Below are 24,567 nucleotides of genomic sequence, written 5' to 3' on the forward strand. Positions count from 1 at the left end.
TATACAGCTTTGTGGGTGCTTTATAGCCTCAAAGATGTTGAACTACTCAACATTGTCTCCAAACTCCATGGATAGAATTCCTGAGTGCACATTAATCTTTGTTTTCACTATTTTTAGGAAAGGTCTGTCAAGGATGAGTGAATGTATGCTGGGCTCTTTTGCCATGTCTAGAATGTAGAAATCAGTAGGGAATATCAGCTTATCCACTCTCACCAGCACGTCTTCTACTACTCCAGCAAGGAATACAGTGCTCCTATTTGCCAATTGAATGACTACACCAATTTGCTTCAGAGACTCGAGATTTAGAGACCTGTAAATTGATGTAGGCATCACATTTATAGAAGCACCAAAATCGAGTAATGCATTGCTAAAGGTGAAATTACCAATAGTACAAGGGACTGTAAAAGTGCTAGGATCCTTTCACTTTTGTCGTAGGTTGGGCTGTATAAGGGCTGACACATTTCTTCCCATGCTGACTCTCTAGTCCCCTTTCAATCTCCTCTTATTAGTGCACAACTCTTTAAGGAACTTTACATATTTTAAAATCTATTTTATCACATCCAATAGTGGAATGTTCACTTTTACTCTTCTAAATGTCTCAAAAAGCTCCTTATCAAAGTCTATTTTTGGTTTTTGCTTGACCATTCTATTTGGAAAGGGCAAAGGTGGTTTCTGCACAATTTCTGAACTGCTAGGGGCAGTTTGTTGCTCTGTGTTTTACTACTTCTCTGTCTCCACATTATTTTGCACCTCTTCATTTTTCTAGTTGTCTGGCAGCTCTTTTCCACTGCTCAATATTATGGCACTCACGTTTCTAGGGTTAACCTCTAGTTGAGAATGAAGTTGTCAAGAACCTTGGGACTTGAACTGGTTTACAGTGGTGACAAGTTGGCCAATCTGTGTTTGGAAATCTTGGATTAAAGCATTGACATTCTGTTGGAACTGCAGAATGCTCTTGGCCATTTGTTTGACCAATTCCTCTAGCGAAGGCTAATAATTTTGATGTATTTGCTATTGCTTCATTGGGGTTGGTCTGTAGCTATTACTTGCTTGACCAATCTATTGATGTTGTCGCTTAGGAACACCATATCTCATATTTGGATGATCATTGAAGGTAGGATTATCAGATTGGTACAGAACCGATATGGCTATTGTTGTCTCTGAAGTTGCTGGAAATTCGAAGCTTTGTATTGGTCTTGTCTTCCACTAAAAACTCCATGGACAGGCTTGTTTTCTACCATCTTGCAACAAAGGATAACAATATGAGGCATGCTCTATGGAGGAACAAATATGATAGTCTCTGGTCGTCCCTCCTTGCAGAGCAGTTTGTTGCGCAATAGTTAGCTCTCAATTCTACTCTCAAGTCTGCTAGAGTCTACGGTCGTATGGTTTGGTTGATGCACATTGTGCACTTCTCTCACTAGTGCCATGGCTCTTGTATTCAACTGCTAGACCATGTTGTCTATTAGTGCATTGGTTGCAGATGGTGTCTTGTCCATGAGAGCTCCACCGCTAAATCAAGCATACTCCTCTCTATTAGAGCAAGGCATTTTACTAAATAAGCAGTTGGTCACTAATTTGATGGTGTCGACAAGTTGCACACAGCTTCTTAAATATCTCCCAGTACTCATAAAGGCTCTCCTAGCTGAACTGTCTGATGTCACTAATCTCTTTTCTTATGCTGACTGCTCTGGACGCAGGGAAGAACTTCTCTAGTAACATCCTCTTCAGGTCCATCTAGCAAGTGACAAAACCTGGTTGTAGGTAGCATAGCCAGTCTTTCGCTATACCATCCAAGGAGAATGGAAAGGCCTTTAGCTTGATATGGTCTTTTAGAACTCCTTGAGGCCTCATTGTTGAACAAACTATGTGAAACTTCTTCAGATGCTTCTGAGGATCCTCACCTACATTACCATTAAACTTAGGCAACAAATGGATTAGACCAGCTTTTAACTCAAAGGGAGCATCTTCATCGGGATAGTGGATGCCTAACGGTTGGTATGTGATGTCTGGTGCAACCAATTCTTTAAGAGTTCTTTCATATTGATTATTAGCCATGATATCAAAATCCACCCTTACACTGAATCACTATCTCTATCACTATGCATACTACTTTCCAATCTATTTTATTTATTTCAAGTTCTTTCTATTTCAGGATCAAATGCATGCAATTGCCCACAATTAGTTATAGTCATGCACCAAGGGGCAAAATAGTCAATCAACCCAAATACACTATTTTCTATTTTTAAGATTTTTTTTTCTCTTTTTTTTGGTGATCTTTTTTAAGAAAAAATTTTATTTTTTTATTTTTTTTATTTTTAAAAAAATATCAAAATTGAAAACAATAAAAAATAAATAAAATTAGAAAAGTATTCTAAACGATGGAATTTAGGCTTTTGAATAGCACCATGCATAAATGAATAAAATAAAATAATAAGAATAAATAAGATCAATAATTTTCACAACTCATAAAATAATATAAAAAAATTGTAACAAAATAATATAAAAAAATGCTCTCATAGTGTTCTAGCAAGGTTCCTAATGTTCTAACCTAATGATCTATGACATGCATTCTTACCTTGAGTATTTCGTAAGCCTAAGGGAAAAATGTCACTAGAGCTAAAATCTATTTCATAAAGTTATTCTCAATCAGTATGTAGTCTAATAGATGTAGGGACTTATATAGATAAGTTAAGTTCTAGTTGAAGTTCTTATGATAGACAAACAAGATGTACATCCAAATTGCTATCACTACACTTCTCTAAATCTAAAGTTTACTCAGATTTGGGTATAGGACCTCACTCATGTTATACATGATTAGTAGTGTGAGGGAACAAACAAACCTTATACAAATTAAATAATGAAAGTATGCAAAGAAAAAATCAATCAAATAAACTATAATAAGAAGTGCAGTAAAAAGAAAATAAATAAATAATAAAACAAACCTTAATTTAATTTTTTATTTATATATATTTAAATTATTTATATTTTTTTAAAAAAAATTAAAAAAACAATTCAAACTTTAAATTTCAATTAGCAAATTGGTTAGATAAAGTTATTTTTAAAATTTAAATTCAAAACTAATCTATATAAAAAAAATAATCCTATCTTTAAAAGCAAAATAAACTAAATCTAATCAAATCAAAACAAATCAAATCTTAACTATAATTTAAAATTCAAATTTAAATATATTAAATTTTTAATTTAATCTAATCTAAACCAAATCCGATTAATCTCTACTTCTCAAATCTTTGTAAAATCTACACAAAATCTCTACGAAATCCCTACAAGTCACACAATTCTGTAGCAATCCTACTAATCCAATCCTCTAAAAATTTAAATTTTAAATTTTAAAGTTTAAATTTCAAAATTTAAAATTAAATGCACTAAAATAGCAGAATTTCAAAATGATAGAAACAATTTGCAATATTTAATAAACAATTAGAACACAATTTTTTATTTTTAATTATTATTATTTAATCTTATTAATGACAAAAAGTAAAATTAAAATTAAACACACCTAAACAAATAAACTAATGCAAAACGAAAAAGATACCAAATTGCAAATAGAAATAGAAATAGAAACAAAAGCCTACAAATCAAAATAGTGAAAAATCAAATTATGTGAAATTTGCAAATACTGAAAAAGAAATAATAAATCCTAAAACAAATCAAAACTGACGTATCCCTGACAACGACGCCAATTTGATAGACAATACCTAGCCACTGTCAAAACAACTAAGTTCTCTAAGGATTTGTAGTATAGAGCTAAACCTAGATCAATTCATAGAGACATATTTTCAATTAAATTTAATTTTAGGTTTTCTTTTAAAGAATGCGAGTAAACTTTTGGGGGTTTGAAATATGCAAATTAATTAAATTAAACTATGAATATAATAAAATTGAGTAGAAAAAATGAAAAAAATATCAATCCACAAAATACCAAATGCGTGCAACTTTAATTATCATAGTATCTAAAGGTTTTAATCCAAGTTTAAATGTTTACCCAATTCAATTATTAATTCAATCGAATAACCTAATTGAATTAGATTACGAATTAAATCAAATTATCATTTAATCTAACTCAAATTAATTATCAAATTAGAATAGCAATTGAGTTTTAATTTGAATTCTAATAACAAAAAAGTTAATTACGATTGCAATACACAAATATGAGATTAGAGAAAAAGAAAACAAACTCAAAGTAATTTAGCACAAAACTCAAATTTAAATTACACTGTTTGGATTCCATGGATTGAACAGGAGGTTTAGAGTTCCATCGAAGCACTTAACCCACGCGAGAATGAGAAGAGAAAGAGAGAATTTGAGAGAAAGTAAAAATAAGGATTCTTATTTCGGCTAAATTTCTAAAATCTCAAAGTGTCTAATCATATACCCTAATCTAGAACCTTATCAGTCTATTTATAAGTTTTGATTAGGGTAAATTAAATGGCCAAAATTTAGGCCTTAATTATAATTATAAGGCCAAATACGATTATCTAATAACAAAAGGTCTAATCATATACCCTAATCTAGAACTTATCAGTCTATTTATAAGTTTTGATCAGGGTAAATTAAATGGCCAAAATTTGGGCCTTAATTATAATTATAAGGCCAAATACGATTATCTAATAACAAAAGGTCCAAATGTAATCTCACAACAATATTCAACAAATTCGTCTCAAATTTAAAAAATTATAAAAAATTGAAATCAACTCAAAATCTAGAAATCCATATATGTATTTTAAAGCCCTGGATGTGTAGAATCCAATGCAATTGAAATCAGCCGAAAACGATTTTTATAAAAAAAGTTATAACCAAAAGAATAGTCAGAAGTCAGAATAATCAAAAATACAAAATTATGTAATAAGCCCAATTTATTTAAATAAGTAGAAAATGGTAAAAACTCTTAAAACAATACATATGAAAGTGTTTAGAAATCAAATTTCTCTCCCTTTTGGTTGAATTCTTTAGTAAAGCAAGTGTTATCTCTTAGCATTTCTATTATTTCTTCTTTAAGTTTCTCTATTTGTCTTTTTTATTTTTTATAGTATTTCTTAAGGTTTTTAGACACATACTGAGTTTTTTATTAGTTTTGTCCAAGTTGCTAGATATTTAGTCAATCTTGGTATCTATCCTTTTGAAAGATGGTATTGTGAGCTTTAGAGTTTTAAGATTGTCAATTTAAGACTTCTTAAGTTTGGGTAGGACAAGGGTTTGAGCTTTTCAAATGGGTGTATCTTACATTGTAGCATTGGAAAGCTTTTTCATCATCCAAACATGACTGATAACAATTTTTGTGCTTATAAATTATTGTTGAAAGAGATAGTGAATGTCTAAGTTGAGATAAGATAAAAGGAAATGCAAAAGGTAGAAGGAGACCAAGGAAGAAGAGAGTTGAAACTTAATTTTTTGCCAAAAAATGAAAAGAAAGATTAAAAAAGAAGTGTGACAATTTATTTTTGTAAAAAAAATTAATTTAAAATTAAAATCAAAATAGTTTGTGTACATAATTTGATATTAGTATAAAAATATTAATAATATTTGATATTGTACTTTTAATTTTAGTCTATAATGATAATAAAATTTCTTTATTTGTTTATGTTATTAAGCAATAAAATAATATTTTTAAAAAAATTTCAAATATTTTTCAAATAATTATTAAGAATTGTATTAAGTGTTTATTATACAATAAATATAACATTTACTAAAAAAGAAGATTATAAAAAAAATAAAAGTGTTTATTATAAACATGTACTAGATATTGTTGGCATAAATTTTAATTAGATTGTGTTTAAACAATTTAAGTTAATAAATAAAATTTAAATTTATTTTTTGGTTAAATTATTAAATTTATTTTATCTTTAATATATATTAATCATAATTGAGAATTATAGTAATTATTAAATACAAGCAATTATTAAATTAAGTATTATAATTATTAAAATAATTCAAAATATAGAATAAAACTCTATAATTAAGTTTAAAAAGATTTGTTGAATTTTTTAATAATGTTTTTAAATTTAATATTAAAAATTTTATTGACTAATTATTACCTAATAAATATAACCCTTATTAAAAATGTAAATTATAATATAAAAAAATATTTTTATTATTAAATGTGTACGTTTTAGTTATTAAGTGATTATGTAATATACTAACTAAATTTTAGATTAATTTTTAATATTTTAATTACCGTTGTTATAATATTTTAATAATTTTTAGTTTTAATTTTTTTATTAATTAATTTATTAAATGTAATTTAAATTTAATAGAGAGTAATTATAATTAAGTATTATAGTAATTATTAAATTAATTGAAAATATAGAATAACTTATTAATAATTTTTTAATGTTAGAATTAAGTAAATTTTTTTGAATTGTTAAATACTGTTTTTTAAATTAATATTAGCTATTGTATTAAATAATTATTATCAATTAAATATAACCTTTATTATAAAAATAGATTATAATATAAAAACTAAAATTGTTAGGTTGGGCTTGAGTTATAAAAGTTTTGGGTCGAAATCCATACATCCCACCCGCATATTACTGAAATTGAAAGCAAATCGGGATTTAACTGATTTTACGACCCAAACTGCGATTTCACTCCCCACCAATTTTTGCTCCGATCTGTATCGTGTGGTTGACACAAACCCTAAAATCTTACACATTTTACTATTCAACTCCGGAATTTAAAAACTGGACGTCCGCTCCTACTTGCTCCACAGAGTAAAATGTCTAAAATGAAGATGAGATTATCCTCGATGAAGTCAACATTGATGAGAAGCCAAATTAGAAACTTTGATCATAACAGGTGCCTCTTTGAAATAAAGGAAACCTATGGCTATGGCAATGTTATATCTCTAAATGAAAGGGGTTTTGGTAATGAAAAAAAGGATGATGCTGTTGATCCAACTGAATTGAGGAACAGACCTGGAGACCACTTACAAGGAAAAAGATACCTGTTGCTATTTTGAGGCCATATCGGTATTAAAGCTTTTAGTTTTAAAATACTACTTTTTTTATGAGCCTTTTTCATTTATTATACTTAAACAATAACAATGCATAGCCTCATTGTTGTGAATGGCCATTTGGCATCTTATATTTTCACCCTATTTGAATGCAACTTATCATGATTAATATATATGTCTAAATCCTTATAGATAATAGATAATAGTTTAAAATATTCATGGGATTTAATTTTTTATTAATTATTAAATTTAGTTTACATAAAATCGGCAATAATATTGACTTGGCTCTATTCCTTTGTTCAAGCAGCCCATTCTTTTAGTTTGCATTTTATACGTGTGTATGAGAGTCTTTTTGTGGTTAAATTTGACGTAAATTAATGTTCTCTTTACACTTTTTGACGTCACGTGTGCTTATTAAGATTGCTTATGACTATTTTGTATCATGTATAGTTGTTTTGAACTTGAAAAGTAATGTGCATTACATTATTCACGCACATTATCTGACAAGTTCTTTTCTTTTTGCATATGTTTTTGCAGACTTATTATTTTTATTCGTTTAGTTGTCTTGGGACTGTTCCTGACATGGAGGATCAAACATAAAAATACTGATACAGAATGGCTATGGAGTATGTCTGTTGTTTGTGAATTATGGTTTTCTTTTTCGTGGTTGTTGGATCAACTGCCCAAACTATGCCCAGTAAATCGTTCCACAGATCTTAATGTTCTGAAGGAGAAATTTGAAACACCAACTCGTAACAATTTGACTGAAAAGTCTGATCTTCCAGGCATAGATGTCTTTGTTTCTACAGTTGATCCTGAAAAAGAACTGTCTCTTGTCACTGTAAACACCATCTTGTCTATTTTAGCTGCTAATTACCCTGTTGAGAAGCTTTCTTACTATGTTTTTTATGATGGAGGCGCACTTCTAACTTTTGAGGCAATGGCTGAAGCTGCCAGCTTTGCTAATGTATGGGTTCCTTTCTGTCAGAAACATGATATAGAGCCTAAGAATCCTGAATCATACTTCAACCTGAAAAGAGATCCTTACAAAAAACAAAAAAAAAATGTGGCCAGATTTTGTCAAGGATCATAGATGGGTGAAGTGTGAGTATGATGAGTTCAAGGTTAGGATCAATAGTCTGCCTGATTCTATCCATCGCCAGTCAGATGTCTATCATGCAAGTGAGGAAATCAAGGCCATGAAAGCTCATAGACAAATCAGGGAAGATGAACCTTTAGAAGTTGTAAAGATTCCAAAAGCAACATGGATGGCTGATGGGACTCATTGGCCAGGAACTTGGTTGAGTCCTGCATTTGAGCACTCTAAGGGTGACCATGCCGATATGATTCAGGTACTAGATTGCTCCCTTATAAAGTTTTGTTCCAAGTGTTAGATTAATATTAGAGATGAGTGGTGATGAATAATTGGTTCTTCATGAATGATACAGGTGATGTTGAAACCTCCCAGTGATGAACCTCTTCTTGGAAGTGCTGATGATACAAAGCTCATTGACCTGACTGATGTTGATATCCGTCTTCCACTTCTTGTCTATGTTTCCCGAGAGAAGCGTCCTGGCTATGATCACAACAAAAAGGCAGGGGCCATGAATGCCTTGGTTCGAGCATCAGCTATAATGTCGAATGGTCCTTTTATATTCAATCTTGACTATGACCACTATATCTACAACTCAAAAGCAATGAGAGAAGGCATGTGCTTCATGATGGATTGTGGAGGTGACCGAATTTGCTATGTTCAGTTCCCACAAAGGTTTGAAGGGATTGATCCCTCTGATAGATATGCTAATCATAACACAGTCTTCTTTGATGTCAATATGCGAGCCCTTGATGGACTTCAAGGGCCAGTCTATGTTGGAACTAGTTGCCTTTTTAGACGAATTGCACTTTATGGTTTTGACCCACCCCGTGCCAAGGAACACCATTCAGGTTGCTGCATTGGTTGTCAGAAAAAGCATGCATCAATGACATCATAATATTAGCAAACATGATACAAGGTTAGTCAATATTACTTCGATACACATTAATTCAATACTAAATTCATAATTAATGATAATAATCTAAGTAAAACCGATAGCATATATGATCTCCTCACATAAAATGGCATAAACCACCAACCATATTCTATCCTTTATAGTTCTAAAAATAGCTCTCTCTCACACACACACACATAATACTACTTAACATAACATCATAAAACCAATTATATTACATCTAACACAGACATGTCTAATATCTAATTTATTTACACAAATTGAACACCATAAACCAACATTGCATAAACTTCAATGAAATTTTAATTTGTTTACACTGGTTGTTGATATTTTGTAAAAATGATAAACGAATGTTGGCTCACCCACATGTAAATTATTTGGTTTATGCTATAACATAGTTACTAACACAAAATAGAAATCGTTCAAACCAAATACTCATATTAATAACTTCAGAAGGAGACGCCACATGTTATTGTTACAACTGATTAATTCATTAATCGTTATTTTTGTAACTTAATAACTCTTTAATCACAATGGCTAATGCCATGTCGATACATCATATCATACATTTCACAAATAACTAAACTAATAAAGCACAAAATAGTTTAACTTGTGTAACAAATGAATCCATATGGTTATGTGCACAATCATTTGTGTACATTACAAAATAACTTTACACAAAATTCTTCAAAAACCTAGATTTTCATCATCAAGAAGGAAGAATAAACTAACTTTTTTTTCAATGGTCTTCAACAGGTTTGTTGTTGATCTTCTTTATAGTAAAACCTTAAAATATAATGTCCAAAGCTCACCTGCTAAAGTCTAGGGTTTCTTTCTTCCTTCTGCTTCTTTGACAACACTTACAATAACTATAAAAAAGGTGGACGATTTTATGTTTTATGTGAATTAATCCAACTGCATGTCAACTAAAACACCATACACAAATAAAACAAAACATTATCACTATACCAACTGCAATTCAAATTACATTTATGTCCTTTACTTAAAACATTATCAAATAAAGAAACACTATCAACATCAATTCTATGACTAATAGCTTTAGAAACTACGCTTTCTTGCTTTCTATCCTTCTACATCGATCCTCACCACCATTAGATGTAGATATAATTCTTTTATTAAAATATTGTAACTTTTAAGTCACTCATCTAAAATAATCGACGTATAATCTCATATTTTATTATAAATTAATAATATCAATATAATTGTCTCACAAAATTAATGTACATATAATATTAAAAATACTTACTTTATACATTGTTTCTCATAAAATCGATATATTTAAAAAAAAAAACATTACTTTATAGATTTATATAAAATCTAATTTTTTATTCATAATTTACTTTGTATATTAATTATTTAGAGATAACCAATATACAACTCCATCACAAATCGATATATTTATAAAAAAAAACATTACTTTATAGATTTATATAAAATCTAATTTTTTATTCATAATTTACTTTGTATATTAATTATTTAGAGATAACCAATATACAACTGCATCACAAATTTTATAATTTGTTAATTTTAACATCATTAACTCATGAATATACATAATATTTAAACATTTTAGATTTATACAGATTATATGTTAATTTCATCATACAAATCTATATATGATCAACCAAAATTCAAAAAAGACTGAAATCTTCACATTTTGAGAGGATGGGGTAAAATATAGACTACCAAATTCATATCTTATCACTTACATGAGAATAAAAAAAAAAAAAAAAAGATAATAAAGAAAGAATACAAAACTAAACATAAAATTACATATTTATCCTTTTATAAATTTTTCTTATATCATCAATTTTCAATCTTTTATTTTTAACTATCCAATCTTTAATTAACGGACATTTTTCCATTACCTCATTAATTTTGATTCAAGTTTCAACCTGGTAATATTTATCATATTAACTGTTGTACCAACCTAAATTAAAGTTTCCATCAACATATTGCTCACTTTATAAACACCACACAAAGTTTGTACGAGTATGTCACACTACGCTTAAACAAAAAAGTTGTTCTAATAAGAACAAGTTACTTCTGATTCCGTATAATTGTCAGAAATAGGAATGTCATAGTGAATTGGCAACTGCAGAAAATTACTTGTCCACAAACGGGAAATAATTTAATTCAAAATTTCATATGATGCTAAAACTAACATTGAAATATGAAAACTATAATCTGGATAATGAGGTATGCATGTGTGTTAATCACACTTTAAACAAAATATGTGGTTTAGATTTACAAAACAGGACGCTGCTCATGAGGAACATGAGAGAATCCGTATCTATTAACCAATAATATCTAAGAAAGAACCTAGAGAACCTTTAAATTACAGAATAGTAAACTACTACTTATTTACCGGGTAACTATAAATCATAATAATAATACAAGTACTTTGTCACCTTAGAATCACAAAAGCTTTTGGGAAAACTAAATTCACAAGACCTACAGTGTGGCAGGGTTCAGAAAAGAAACTAAAAGAAAACACTATGTTGTGTATTTAATAGTTAATCGGTGGAGTCTTGATCTCCATAGCCATAAGGGTTTTTGCTAGCCCAATTCCATTGATCACGACACATCTCATCAATGCCAAATTTTGCCCTGTCACGCAAGAGACAAAAATACTATTAAGGACATAAGAGAAGTAACAGGTAAAAAGTGCATGGAAGTATTTATTACACAACTTCAACCTGAATTCATCGGTAACATGAAGATGTTTCATAATACAATAAGAAAGCCTAAAGATCAGTTAAATGTCATGAACCTTTATATTGATTAACACTTACTTCCATTTAAGCTCTCTTTCTGCTTTCTTTGTTGATGCATACACAATTTCAGCATCACCAGGTCTACGGCCAGCCATCATAAGTGGAATTGTCTAAACAAATGAATAATCGTATGAATCAATTATTCATGCCCTATAGAATAGCTAAATCCAAATAAAATGAATCGGTTCAAGATGTTCAAGGTTTTAGTAATATAAACAAACTAAACATGAAAAGGAAAAGTGAATATATGTTGGACAACCAATCTGAGGGAAATCATTTGGGTCATAAAACATTCCTTTACTAATTTATCGTGTCTCTATTGCATTCCATTGAGCAAAGGGTGGCAACTTAAGTTAGAGCAACCAATTTAGATTACAGTTTCAAGAACAAAGTTTATATTAGGGCCCAAGCAGGGTAACACCAAACTGCAAAATGACAAGATTGCTGAGCACACAGCACTAAACTGAATTGAGAATGCACATGAAGCACTACATTAAGTATATTCTCAGCAAAATTTAAAACTCTCCATCACGAAGAAGGGGGGGAAACAGAACGAGACATTAAAGTTGATGGCAAGGAGAAGACCAGAAAAAGAAACACGATTCTATTACCTTTCCAGATGCCTTTTCAAAAGCTTTAACCATCTCTAAAACAGATGTTCCCTTTCCTGTTCCCAGGTTGTAAACCTCACAACCTGTAAACACAAACCACAAAAATTAGAATAAAATTTTGCCACTATAAATTTACCACAGTTACTGCCTCAGATTCACCAGAACTGACAGAGTTAAATGTTAGAAGATAAAGAAAAATTTGGAATAATACCTATATTAGGTTCATCTAGTTTAAGCAATGCAGCAATGTGCCCATCTGCTAAATCAACAACATGAATGTAATCCCGAACCTGAGAAAATGATAAGAACTATATAGTAAGATCCTTGGTGAAGAAATTAAAAGTAGATCTTGTAAAATGGGAAATAAATGCATGCACCCAATAGAAACTATCCAATGAGGGAAAGCAGTTTACTTGAGCAGAAATTTTATCAGGGTAAGTCAAAAGGGGAACTGAGGAGACAATATGAATATCAAATCAAGATGTGTAGATCATGTATGAGGTATAGCTTGTTAAGAAGAAAACTTTTCCAAACCAAAGGAAACAGTGGATAGGATGAGATTCAATAAAAATTCATGGGTCATGCAATTTTTTTCCTTTACAAGGAAAAATTCAGTGGAAGATTTAAAGCCAGTTAGAATATAACATACCCCAGTGCCATCAACTGTATTATAATCATTTCCAAAAACTGTCAGTGCAGGTCGTCTGCCAACTGCTACTTGCTGAACAAATGGCATAAGATTGTTCGGAATTCCACGAGGATCCTCCCCAATATAACCGCTAGGGTGTGCACCAACTGGGTTGAAGTATCTCAACAATATTATTTTCCAATCTGGCTCTGCAAGTTGGACATCACCACAAATTTCTTCAATGATAAGCTGAAAGCCAAACAACTTATCAGATATGACTCAAAGATTCATAGACAAACATTAATATAATTTATATTCAACTTTCTCTTTTTATAGAAGGATAAAGTCTTTAAAGACAAAGAGAACAAAATTACAAGTAATTTGAAGGGTAGGGATTTTCCTTGATGAAAATAATATTCCCAAATACTAAACGATATTTTGCACTAAAATCAGTCGGCAAACACGGAATTCAAATCAAAACTTTATTTCACTTTCCAACAAACACTCGTAGCCATACCTTAGTTCGCCCGTATGGGTTCATTGCTGACAGAGGGAACTCTTCTGTACATGGAACCTCCTTCGGCCAACCATATACGGTTGCTGAAGATGAGAACACAAGCTGAATTCATTCAAATAAATACAAAATCAGTGAAAGAATCAGAATGCAGCATCGACACAATAAAATGTACAATCAACCACAAAACACCTCGTGGTGGCAATTTCCGAACAAACAAAGGTATTCTTTACAGGCTTGAGCTTAAACATCATATAAAAACAACAAAAGGTATAGCACCAAAAGCAATGACTAGAGCCGCATAATGATTTGAATATGTTAGTAAGAAGTTTTCCTTCATGGCTGTTAACAGCTTCACTTAAATTTGAAACAATATAAAAGTAATATTGAGGAAATTTAATTGGATATAGACAATTATATCTGAGCAATAAGATTTAAGAAGGAACTCCATATAAAAAAAAATAAAAAATAAAAAGGAGAGCCATAGAAGTTAAAAAAATAATTATACTTTCCATGCAGGTAAGGTCAATCATGCCGGACCAAAAACCAAGAAGGAATTTACCTTCTTGCATCCATGGGCAGCCATGACTTCCAACAGAGTGATTGTCCCAATCAAGTTGTTGTTGTAGTATAGTAACGGTTTTTGCACACTCTCCCCTACTGCTTTCAGTCCAGCAAAATGTATGACAGCATCAAACCTGCAAGAAAAGAATAAGAGATTATAAACAGTTATAAGATCAATGATGTAGCATCAACAGAAAGGGAAGAATTTTTTTTAATATTATCACAGAAACTTCTGTCATACTCTCCTCTTAGCACCCAAAAAAGAAAGAAAGAGAGAGAAGTTTCAGTCATAATCCTTACTGTGTGGAAACAAATATTTGCTCTAGTGCAGCTCTGTCCCGGAGGTCCACCTGCAGTGGGAAAAAACGGTCATCACCATAATAAACTAATTACAAATATGCTCCACTTCACTTAAACAACAACACGTGAAATTAAGTAATTAAAGTGCTTGGCATCTATGATTGCCATTGCCAGAATACTTACAAATAAGACATGCACAGTTGATTCAACAAATCACATATAAAGCCAGCAGTGATAACTGAATTTTATTATTCGTATATAAACATCATAACCATAGTCAGGAACCGAGCTAACAATTTTATCTTATAAATGCAAAAGAAATCATAACCATTGAGTTAAAAACCAGAACATTCAAATTTAACTCTGAGGGAGGAAAATATATAACAACAATAAAAAGTTGTAAAATCAAATTAAGCATCAGTGAAACCACTAGAACAGTCTAGAACGTAATTGGAATGGATCTAACAACAAAATAAAGCTGCCGTTGCCCCAAATTACATCACATCAAAAAGTACTTCATGAACTTTTCGGGTGAATTCGAAACCGACATAGCACCAAATCCAATTACTCAAAAACACACCCAATTTTTAATTACCCTGTCGCCGTCTGCTTACGCGAAACGGCACAAAGCACAAAACTTGAGCCTTTTGGGCCCACCGCAATCTCGAATTATCACAAATCCGGCCCGAACAAAACACAAAATTTAAACCTAAATCGACAAAATCACCCAATCCCGAAAAACGCAAACCACCAAGCAAAATCAAAATTTGAAAGGGAAAAAGGCACGCAACCAATAGAAATTGAACGAAACAGACAACGGAATGAGCACCTTGTGAAAGGAGAGGTTGTTCCCAAATTCCCCGGCGAGCTCCTTAACTCTGCGGATGGCAACCTCGGAGGAATTGTCGAGGTTGTCGACGACAACTGTCCTAAAACCTCCGAGCAAGAGCTGAAGAACGGCGTGGCTACCGATGTAACCGGCGCCACCGGTAACGAGAACGTTTTTCTGAAGCATGACCTTTTGCGAACCGTTCTGGAGGGAGTGATTAGAAGTGTTAACAGGTGACAGAAAGTGAGGGGAATTGATATAGGGCGCGGAAGAGGTGAAGTTGTTGATGCTGACGCGCGATGCCATATTCGGAGAAGGCGAGAATTCTGTGACACGTTCCGAAAGTTATGTGTTTCTACTTTACTTGTTAATTTGGAATTTGATGTGTTTTGTGCGAATATTTATGGAGGGAACAACAGATCAGCCACGTGGATTTCCAGTATGTCCCGCTTCTCATTATCATGTCGACATCACTCACTAGCACTTTCCAAACCTTTCTTTTTTCTTTTTCCAATATTTCCTTTAATCATTGCTTTGTCAAAATATAAAATAAAATTATCCAACTGTTGTTTGATCATCATTTAACTACACTATTCCTTTAATCAGATGCTCCCATTACCAAGTACGAACTTCTCTGTTGCTGTCGTGTTATTTAGCTTCTTCTAAGATACATTAATAATAATAACTGGCCAAATTTGAATTATCCCAATCCATTCAAATGAAAAAGAACAAAATTGTGGGATTACATTTTCTTTTTCACTTGCGTAGACTTTGTTCTTTTCTTTCTTTAAGTAATTCCTTAGAAAGTGAGGTAAATCATTCAACTATAAACTATACATTTAACAAATAATATTTTTTTATTTTATTACTTTATTCTATATTCTTCTGAAGATCGTGAAGACTTTGACGAATTAAGCAGGATAAGAATCCTAAAGAAAGAAAAGAGTCAAAGTCCAGAAGTTCCCAGATTCTCATAATTGCCATAGAATGTGGAAGTATTTATTAATTTTATTATATGGTTTATATTTTGCCCACTGTGTGTGATTGGCGTTTTCTGAAATGTTGATGAAAATCGAGATTTGTGCCAAAATTAACGGTCACTTATCTGAATCGATCTCATTTTAATTTTTAATATAGATCTTTTGCCCATTTTTATCTGATAAAAATTTTTCCGTGAGGGGAAATATATACCAAATGTTTCGTAAAATTCTGATGATTTGATTGCTCTAATGAATTTGATAATCTTTTTCTTTGATTAAATAATAATACGTGAACCAAGAAAAGTTGTTCAAGTTACTAAAGGAGATTTGATAGCCCATTTTGGTTTATGATTTGATTAATTTTTTAATTTGTGCGTAAAGGATAATTACGAGTCCATAAAATTGTCTTCACTAATGAATAATGGAGCTTTGAAATTGAAAGAAAAGACCGATATTGGTTGCGTGACTGAACACGCTTTTAACCAAAGAAAAAATAAGCAATATCCTCTCAGCCGCCCAAATCCTCAAGGACAACTTTTCGTTCTCATATCCTCTCGTTAGTCTTATTTCTAATTTTTAAATATATTTTTATAAAAATATTCTTTTTATATATAATGAACTTTATAAGAAAATTTCATAAATATTATATAAAATTAATTGATATAAAACAATTTTATTTGTCTTAATTTTAATTATTTATATTTAATTTTAAAATTTTTAAATATTCAAATTAAGTCTTTAATTTTAAAATTAATACTTTTATTTTATTTATATTTTTTATTTAAGTATTTTGTATTATTTTTTATTTATTTATATAAATTAATAAAAATTATTTTTTTATTATTAATTATTAAATAAAATTTTAGATAATAAAATGTAATTTAAATATTTAAAAATAAATAAATGTAATCAAAATCATATATACGTTAATATATGAAAATAATTCAATTAAACTTGTATTTTTTTACATTTTCATTTCTATTCAAATCTGCTGTTGCTTCATCCTTCAATTTTGATCCTCCCCTAAATTTTCTTTCCGACCATTTTCCAACATATTAACCTTTGATTTTATAATTTAATAGATGAAATTAATTAAAAAATAGATATAAAATAATTAAACTGGAGAAATTTTTTTATCTATGACGATTAAGTTAATGTTTAAGTGTTTACACACTTGCTTAGACATTCTTCGTAAAAAAGAATAAATGGTCAATTTTGACAAAATGGAGGTAGAATCGCTACTCAACAAATTGTCAATTACTTCACCCTTTTCTTCGTTTCTTCCCTCTCTTGGACAAAGCTAACCATGAAAGGACCACAGAATCAAGAGATGAGAAATCAATGTTCTTTCATTTGTCTTGGATGAAGTAAAAAGGATAAACATTAATGTGGATTCTAGAACTGTACATCAATATAAAATAATATTATTTTGTATTTATCTTTAAAATAATTATATAGACGATTATTTTTATAATTTAAATAATAGTTTAGCTCACCATCTCAATCAAATTAATTGCCTTAATATTTGTTAAAATATTATTTTAAAACATTGATTAATTTTTTATTATGATTTTTAATTTCAATTGAACCCAACGAAAATCATCAAGTTTTGTTCCCAAATTTATATATTGCTGCCTAAAAAATAATGCACAGATATAGAGAGAGATAAAATTAGTCTTTTTATCTTTTAACTTTAAGATAAAATTTAATTTTGTCATCTAATTTTTTATTTTATTTTTTTATCCTCAAACTTCTTTTTTTTACGTTAATCCTTTCTGTTAATTCTGTTATATAATTTAAGAGAAATATCTTAGATGGTGTTGAGATGGTCTTAAAGCTATTAACTAATCCAACTTAAAAATTTAAATTAGAAAGTCATCAATATATGTGGAGAGATTGTCCCACCTCAGCATCCCTCTCTCAATTCTCGATAACAATTCTCACCTAAATCCAGCAACTTCAACTTGGTGAAAGGGGCAAAACACTCTTCCATGACAGATTTATGGTGGTTATGGACAATATGAAGCTGGTGGAGGGGCTCAAGGGAAGTGGTTGCGAAGTCAAATTCAGATTGGATGACAGTAAAAAATGAAGAAACATACATTTTGTTCTATTTAATATTACACGTCATGATATTATTGCAAACTTTAATTTAAATTAATCAATTTTTTTTGCTAAAAGAAAACTCTTTTTAGCTCACAGATGAAATTTTTTATGATAGAGATATTTTCTTGTTTCTAGGTAGTCATCTTATCTCTAGATTCATTATCGTCAACACTGTTTATGGCGAGAATGTCTCAATAGAGGAATCTCTACATCATAAACAAGTTTGCTAGTATTCTAGTTTCTTTATTGACATTACAAAAAATTGTCCTAAATGGAGGAATTCCTACATCATAATATATAATTTTGTTAGATTTCTTAATTGTCATTTTACTTGGAAAAAATTCTTAGATTCAGCCTCCTAATTGTCATTTTAGATATAAAAAAAAGTCTACCCATCATGTTGAGAAGTATATTCATCTTACACTTATAGTCTTGTCTCCCTCCTTTTTCCTAACTCAATAAAAAATTATTCCCAAAATTTTATTTCAAACATTCAGTCAATCATTTAGTTTACAGAATAAATTAGCAAAATATTAACCCATGCTCAATTATCAACTATAAATTTGATTTACAGAATACATCTATTTTGCTCCTTTTCTTTCTCTCTGCGTTTAAAACTTACAATTTTTCACTTTATTACTTATTGGGTTGTTTTAGATTTGCATAAAACTCTAAATTTCATTACTTTTTATGTATAATTCTTTAAAAAAAATTATAAAATATGAATCTCCCATTATTTTGGTATTTATTTATATTGCTAATAGCACTTCACTTGCGAGAAGGGGAAACGAAGACTACGGGAGGAAGAATCAAGCCGGGTGGATTGGAGGGGAGGGATGGCGGAGCTGTGAAAAAGGAGAGAAAAAGTTAGGAGAGAAAATGATGGCTACAAGAGGGGAAAACAAGACTAGTGGGTTAAGAAAAAAAATGTGACAGAACTGTCAAAAAGGAGAAGGAAAGCGGGGAGAAGGAGAAAAGATGCTATGAGAGGGGAGGTAAAGCTAGTGGATTAGGGATTTGGAAGGAAAGAGGTGGAGTAGTTGTGAGAAGATAAAAGAGAAGTGGGAAATTTGCATTTTTTAATTATTTTTTAAATAAAAACTTCATATATAATTAAATAAATAGTATTAAGTCACTTCAGCACCACTAAAATATCTCTGTTAGATTATGTAACAAAGTTAACAGAAAAGATTGAAGTGAAAAAAAAAATATATTGAAAACGAAAATGAATAAAAAAAAAGAAGTTAAAAAATGAAAATAAATTTTATCTTAAATATAAAGGACAAAAAAAGTAATTTCACATATATATTGATTATTAAATTTTCAAACAACTTTTTAATCTATATTTAAAATATGCAATTAAAGATAATAAAAAATAAATTTCTATTGATTATAACATTTAATATTATTATTATTATTATATTAAATTTTATGTTATTTTACAAATTTTTTAATTATATAAAACTTTTATTATTTGTCTTTAAATTTACGTTTTAATTAAAAAAACTCGTACTCACAAACGAACCAGCGTCACTGATAGTACACAACATATTAACAGACTTCAATTATTAAGCAAACTGTGTCCTTCTCATTACTCTTAGTTTACCAACTTTGCATTAACCATTATAATAAGGGATAGTAGCAACCCCATTGACAAGTGTTGAATCTTGTTTCTATGCTGTGCTGTAGGACCTTATGGGGCACCTATGCTGTGCCACCGAATCTGCATCACCAAACAACATGGAACTGTAATATGCATGCGAAGCGCTAACTAACTATTCGTTCAATCCACCTGTCCTAGCAAAACAAAGTCATAAAATAACGACAACCAAAAAGGGCATCAAAAAGAAGATTAAGGAAGATATAAAACGTGGAATCATATGAACAATCATTGCATGAAAATTTAACTAGGACCGACAACGAAGTCAAATTCATCATGTACCCTTTTTGCTTGTCCCCATTTCGCAATTTTGAAATATATATATATAAATAAAATAATAAATTATAATTTATTAAATATAAATTAAATAAAAGATTCAAATTAAATATAATAATATTTAAATTTATATTAGTGTAAGATGATTATATATATATATATATATATATAAAAGAGATGGTAAAATTTAAAAAAATAATAAAATAATGATAAAATAAATTTAAAAACAAAAGAAAATGGATTCTAATTTTATGGGTTGGGTATTGGAAATGATCCCTTTATTTGACAAAAATTATCGTATATTTTCTTTATTGACGTTCATCTTCGAAAGCAAAGGTCCATCTTTGACCGGGTAGAGTTTTATTACACCTTATCCACCGACAAATTATAAAACAAAGCAAGAGTGTGACGTAAATATCATATTATAGATAAACAAAATATTGTCGTTTTATATCACATTTTGTGAGGAAAGAATCGTTGAAGTCACAAGTCATACCAAAACTTCTGAATTATTGTAGAGATTAATAATTAAGCATTTCAACCGTGGTCGGAATGGTGCTAATCTATTTGAACCTACCATTTAAGAGTAGAAGCCTGGTAGTTGCAATGTGGAAAATTGTGATTAGTCGCTTATCTGCCTAATTGTCTCTAACTCCTTTCAACGGCACCACTTAAAGCAAAATAGCATTACTTTTTTTATCATTAGTGTTTAGCAACGGCATTTGACAGTGTTTTAAAGTATTATTCTGTTCTCTCTATCTTGTTTTAAACAAAAGAGGTTCAAATATTGATACGTGTCATTTCTATAATTCCTTTACCCTGGGAAGGTATGCTTTCCGACATTTAAGTTCTTGTTATGTCCTTTCTTTAAGGGCAATAAATTATTTTCTGGTAGTTTACCGAACAAAAATGGGTCAAGATTTCGATAACGAGAAAATTGGGCACAGACTCGCATCTTAAAGATAAGAATAAGATCAAGAAAGCTTACACAACAAGAAGGTGGCAACGAAGAAGGTATTTAATAGTAGCAAAATGCTTTATTATCATTGCAAGGACCTACCTTGATTAGCTTTGACTGCGAGGGTCATTGGAATCACTTTCAGGTTGCAACTAATTAATATTGCTTCGGCTGCCACATACTCTTACATATATATTATCATGTATATTAAATGATCGGATAAATTTTTTTAAAAATAAAAATAATACATTTGACTAAAGCTTTGTTTTAGTCTCTAAATAGTAGTAATTATTTAATAGTTTAATCTTTAAATTTTTAAAAATATCATATTAATCTTTAATTTTCATCTTCGTTTATAAATATAGTCTTTCGAGTCAAATAATGTAAATACACGATAATAATATTTTGATATATTACGTTATGTGATAATAAAAGTTGAGTTGGTAAAAATGTTGTTCGCAATTTTCCCTTTTTCATGAGTAAAAAGAAAAATTGTAATGTACCCCTTAAGTATTGTCTCATTTCGAGCATTACTTGCAAAGTGCTCTCATCTTCAATAACAGTGGCCCTTTTCATGTGACCAAAAAATCTGCATGAGCATTCATTGCCTCGCCATTCTTTACACGACCAAAAAGCATACTGTTCCAAGAAGTTAAATTCCTCACATGCATTTTATTAAACAACAATCTTACGGTTGCCATGTCAAATTGATCACATAGATATCAAATTCCAACCGACCAATCAGAACCAAAGCATGAACCTTCTACCAATTTCACGAACCGAAAGATCACCACAAGTCTTAAAAATAAAAAAGTAGGTGAAATTATCAAGCTTTTGTCCAAAACTCAACATTTCCTGGTACAAAAAAGGAAAATTTGAAGAACATACATGACAAGTGATCATAAAATTCTATAAAAATAAACTATTTAAGATGATTTAGTCCAAGATTAGTTTGGTCTAAGGCATATAGCTGCAAGAAGCATAGCAAGCAGAGAGCTTAGTAGCAAGGTAGGTGTTGCGGAGGAATGAGTTTGGTTAGTGTTTGGAGCAAGGTTCCCCGTTGTAGAAAAGAGAGAGGGAATGGTAATAGCAGAGTGGTGGTGCAAGAAGGTTTGGAAACACGAGTTGTTGTCTTGGGTTTTAGAACTATATTGAGTCTCTTTCATAAATTATGAAGAAAAAAAATTAAAGTTTTTTTACTCAAAGAAAAAGAAAAGTTACGGGCAAATAATGAATAACGAAGTGATATACTTTTATCTAACTCAATTTTTAAATTTGTTATTTAACGTGTTAATATGTTATTATTAATAATAATATATAGCTGACTCAAAAGATTAAAATTACCAATATAGTTTAGGGTTAAAAATAAGAAATTAATGTTACATTTTAAAAAATTTTAAAACTAAAATGGATGATGTGAAAATTTTTGCCTCTCATAGATTGTCTCTAATTTTTTAAAAAAAATATATAAAAATAAAATAATTTTTTTTACAGAAAAAATAAAAAATTTTAGAAAAAAGAGATTTAGTCTTAAAAATAAAAATTTTGTATTATACAAGTTTATACCCAACAACAAGTTGAGCTTTAAACATGAAAAAGAAAAAACTCAATTTTTTTTAGCGTGTTATAAAAACTCTAATGAAAACGAATATAAGAGCGAAAAATAGATAAGGGAGATGATTACTCGTTTTCAAAAAAAGAGAAAAAAATTATTATGAAGGAGATTTGAGTTTTTTTTTTTAAAAAAGAAAAAAAAATTGCAGATAAAAGAGAGTAAAAAAAAAATTTCTAGAAGATTTTTAGTTTGGGAGCAATTTTTTTAGAAAAGTAATAAAATTTCAGAAATGAAATAACAAGAATTTAAAAAGAGACAACAAACTTGTAAGGCAGCGATAACAGATTTTTGAATAGAAAATTGACAAAACAGAAGAAGAAAGTATCATGTCATTCCTTATTTTATGTTTTGAAACTTGCTCTCATAGTGAATATGATACCAAAAAACTTGTTCTCAGAAATGAATCACCTCTTCCTATCTTCTTTTCATAATTAGCATTTAATATTATTTTATTTATATAATATATTAGATTTGACATAGCGAGTGCAAGGATCGAGTACAGGCACTGCCCTGCACCAATGCCCATCAAGGTATTCACGTAACTTTGTGTCCTTTATTTTTTTTTCGTGTTTTGCTGTATTTTTTTTGGCTTTATATTTTTTATTATTATTGTCTAAAATTTTATTCAAATTTTATAGTGTATTTTAAATAAAAATATTTTACTTTAATCTTCATATTTTTTTATTAAAACAAAGGTTAGTCCTTTTAGTCTATTTTATTTTATTTTATTGTATTCTTATTTATTTTTTTTCTAAACAATAAGAACTAAAATAGTTATAACTAGAGGTTAGTAACAATAATATTATATATATATATTTTTTAATCTTATTTTAACATTAACAATAAATTTTTCTCATTTTTTATATATTTTATTGTTCATGTATTAATTATCATGTTGGTTATTTATTCTTTAGGATTATCATCTTTTGTTTTATTTATTGTATAATTGTAAAATGTTAATATGATTTATTTTTTTATTTCATAAATAGTAAATTATTATTTTTTATAAAAATAAATAAATATATAATTATATCAATTTATAATACTAACATATAGTTTCTCTGTCTTCATGTATAATAAATTAATAAAGTTTACTTTTTTTTTATATAATATTATTTTATCATATTTAATTAATTAAATAATTAATTAAACACATTTCTTCTTTAATTACTAGCTTACTAATCAATTAACTAATTTAAATCTAAGTTAATTTATTAACAAAATAATTTATAATACTAATGTATAATGACTTTATTTTTATGCATTATAAATTGTCAAAACTTATGTGTACTAATGTTACTTTAAATTTTACACAACATCAATATATTGAAGCTTTTATTAGATTTCTAAAATTACTCATTATTATTATTATTATTATTATTATAATATTAAAATCTATCGTCTAGAATATTTTTATCATATTAATGCGATAATTTATAGTGTTATTATATAATGTCTCTACTTTTATACACTTTAAATCGTTAAAACTTTTGTATATTAATGTTACTTTAATATAAATTTATCAAATAAAATTATAATCTTTTACTAAGTAATTATTTTTTTAATCAATTCAAATATATTTATTCTTTTCATTAAATGAAATTAATTTTATATTTTAATTTTTTTAAATCATATTTCAAATTTTGATAAATTGAATAACCAATCATTACTAAGTGATTTACATTACCTTTGATTATCCAAAATTATAAGAGATTTATATATAGCTTATACTATCATAAATTTTCT

General features: G+C 29.2%; 1 protein-coding gene and 1 pseudogene across 2 annotated transcripts; one reads left to right on the forward strand and one right to left on the reverse strand.

The window, feature by feature from the left end:
• The first annotated feature begins 6,697 nt into the window (after positions 1 to 6,697).
• Positions 6,698 to 10,706, forward strand: LOC113868582 (annotated as a pseudogene).
• Positions 10,707 to 11,140: 434 nt separating this feature from the next.
• Positions 11,141 to 15,600, reverse strand: LOC113868581 (UDP-glucose 4-epimerase GEPI48-like). Of its 2 annotated transcripts, none has more exons than XM_027504278.1 (9): positions 15,227 to 15,600; positions 14,398 to 14,447; positions 14,096 to 14,231; positions 13,537 to 13,638; positions 13,041 to 13,268; positions 12,603 to 12,681; positions 12,392 to 12,474; positions 11,799 to 11,890; positions 11,141 to 11,613 (listed from the first exon to the last, which is right to left on the reverse strand). In XM_027504278.1, the coding sequence occupies exons 1-9, from the start codon at positions 15,530 to 15,532 to the stop codon at positions 11,520 to 11,522; spliced, it is 1,170 nt and encodes a 389-aa protein (XP_027360079.1). In that variant the 5' UTR covers positions 15,533 to 15,600; the 3' UTR covers positions 11,141 to 11,519. The 2 variants fall into 2 exon arrangements, 1 of the variants encoding a protein (XP_027360079.1); XR_003505394.1 differs by having other exon boundaries at positions 11,174 to 11,613; positions 11,799 to 11,941; positions 15,227 to 15,578.
• Positions 15,601 to 24,567: the final 8,967 nt, after the last annotated feature.

Source organism: Abrus precatorius, unplaced genomic scaffold (assembly GCF_003935025.1).
Source record: "Abrus precatorius isolate BTA unplaced genomic scaffold, Abrus_2018 Scaffold6, whole genome shotgun sequence".
Lineage (NCBI taxonomy): Eukaryota > Viridiplantae > Streptophyta > Magnoliopsida > Fabales > Fabaceae > Abrus > Abrus precatorius.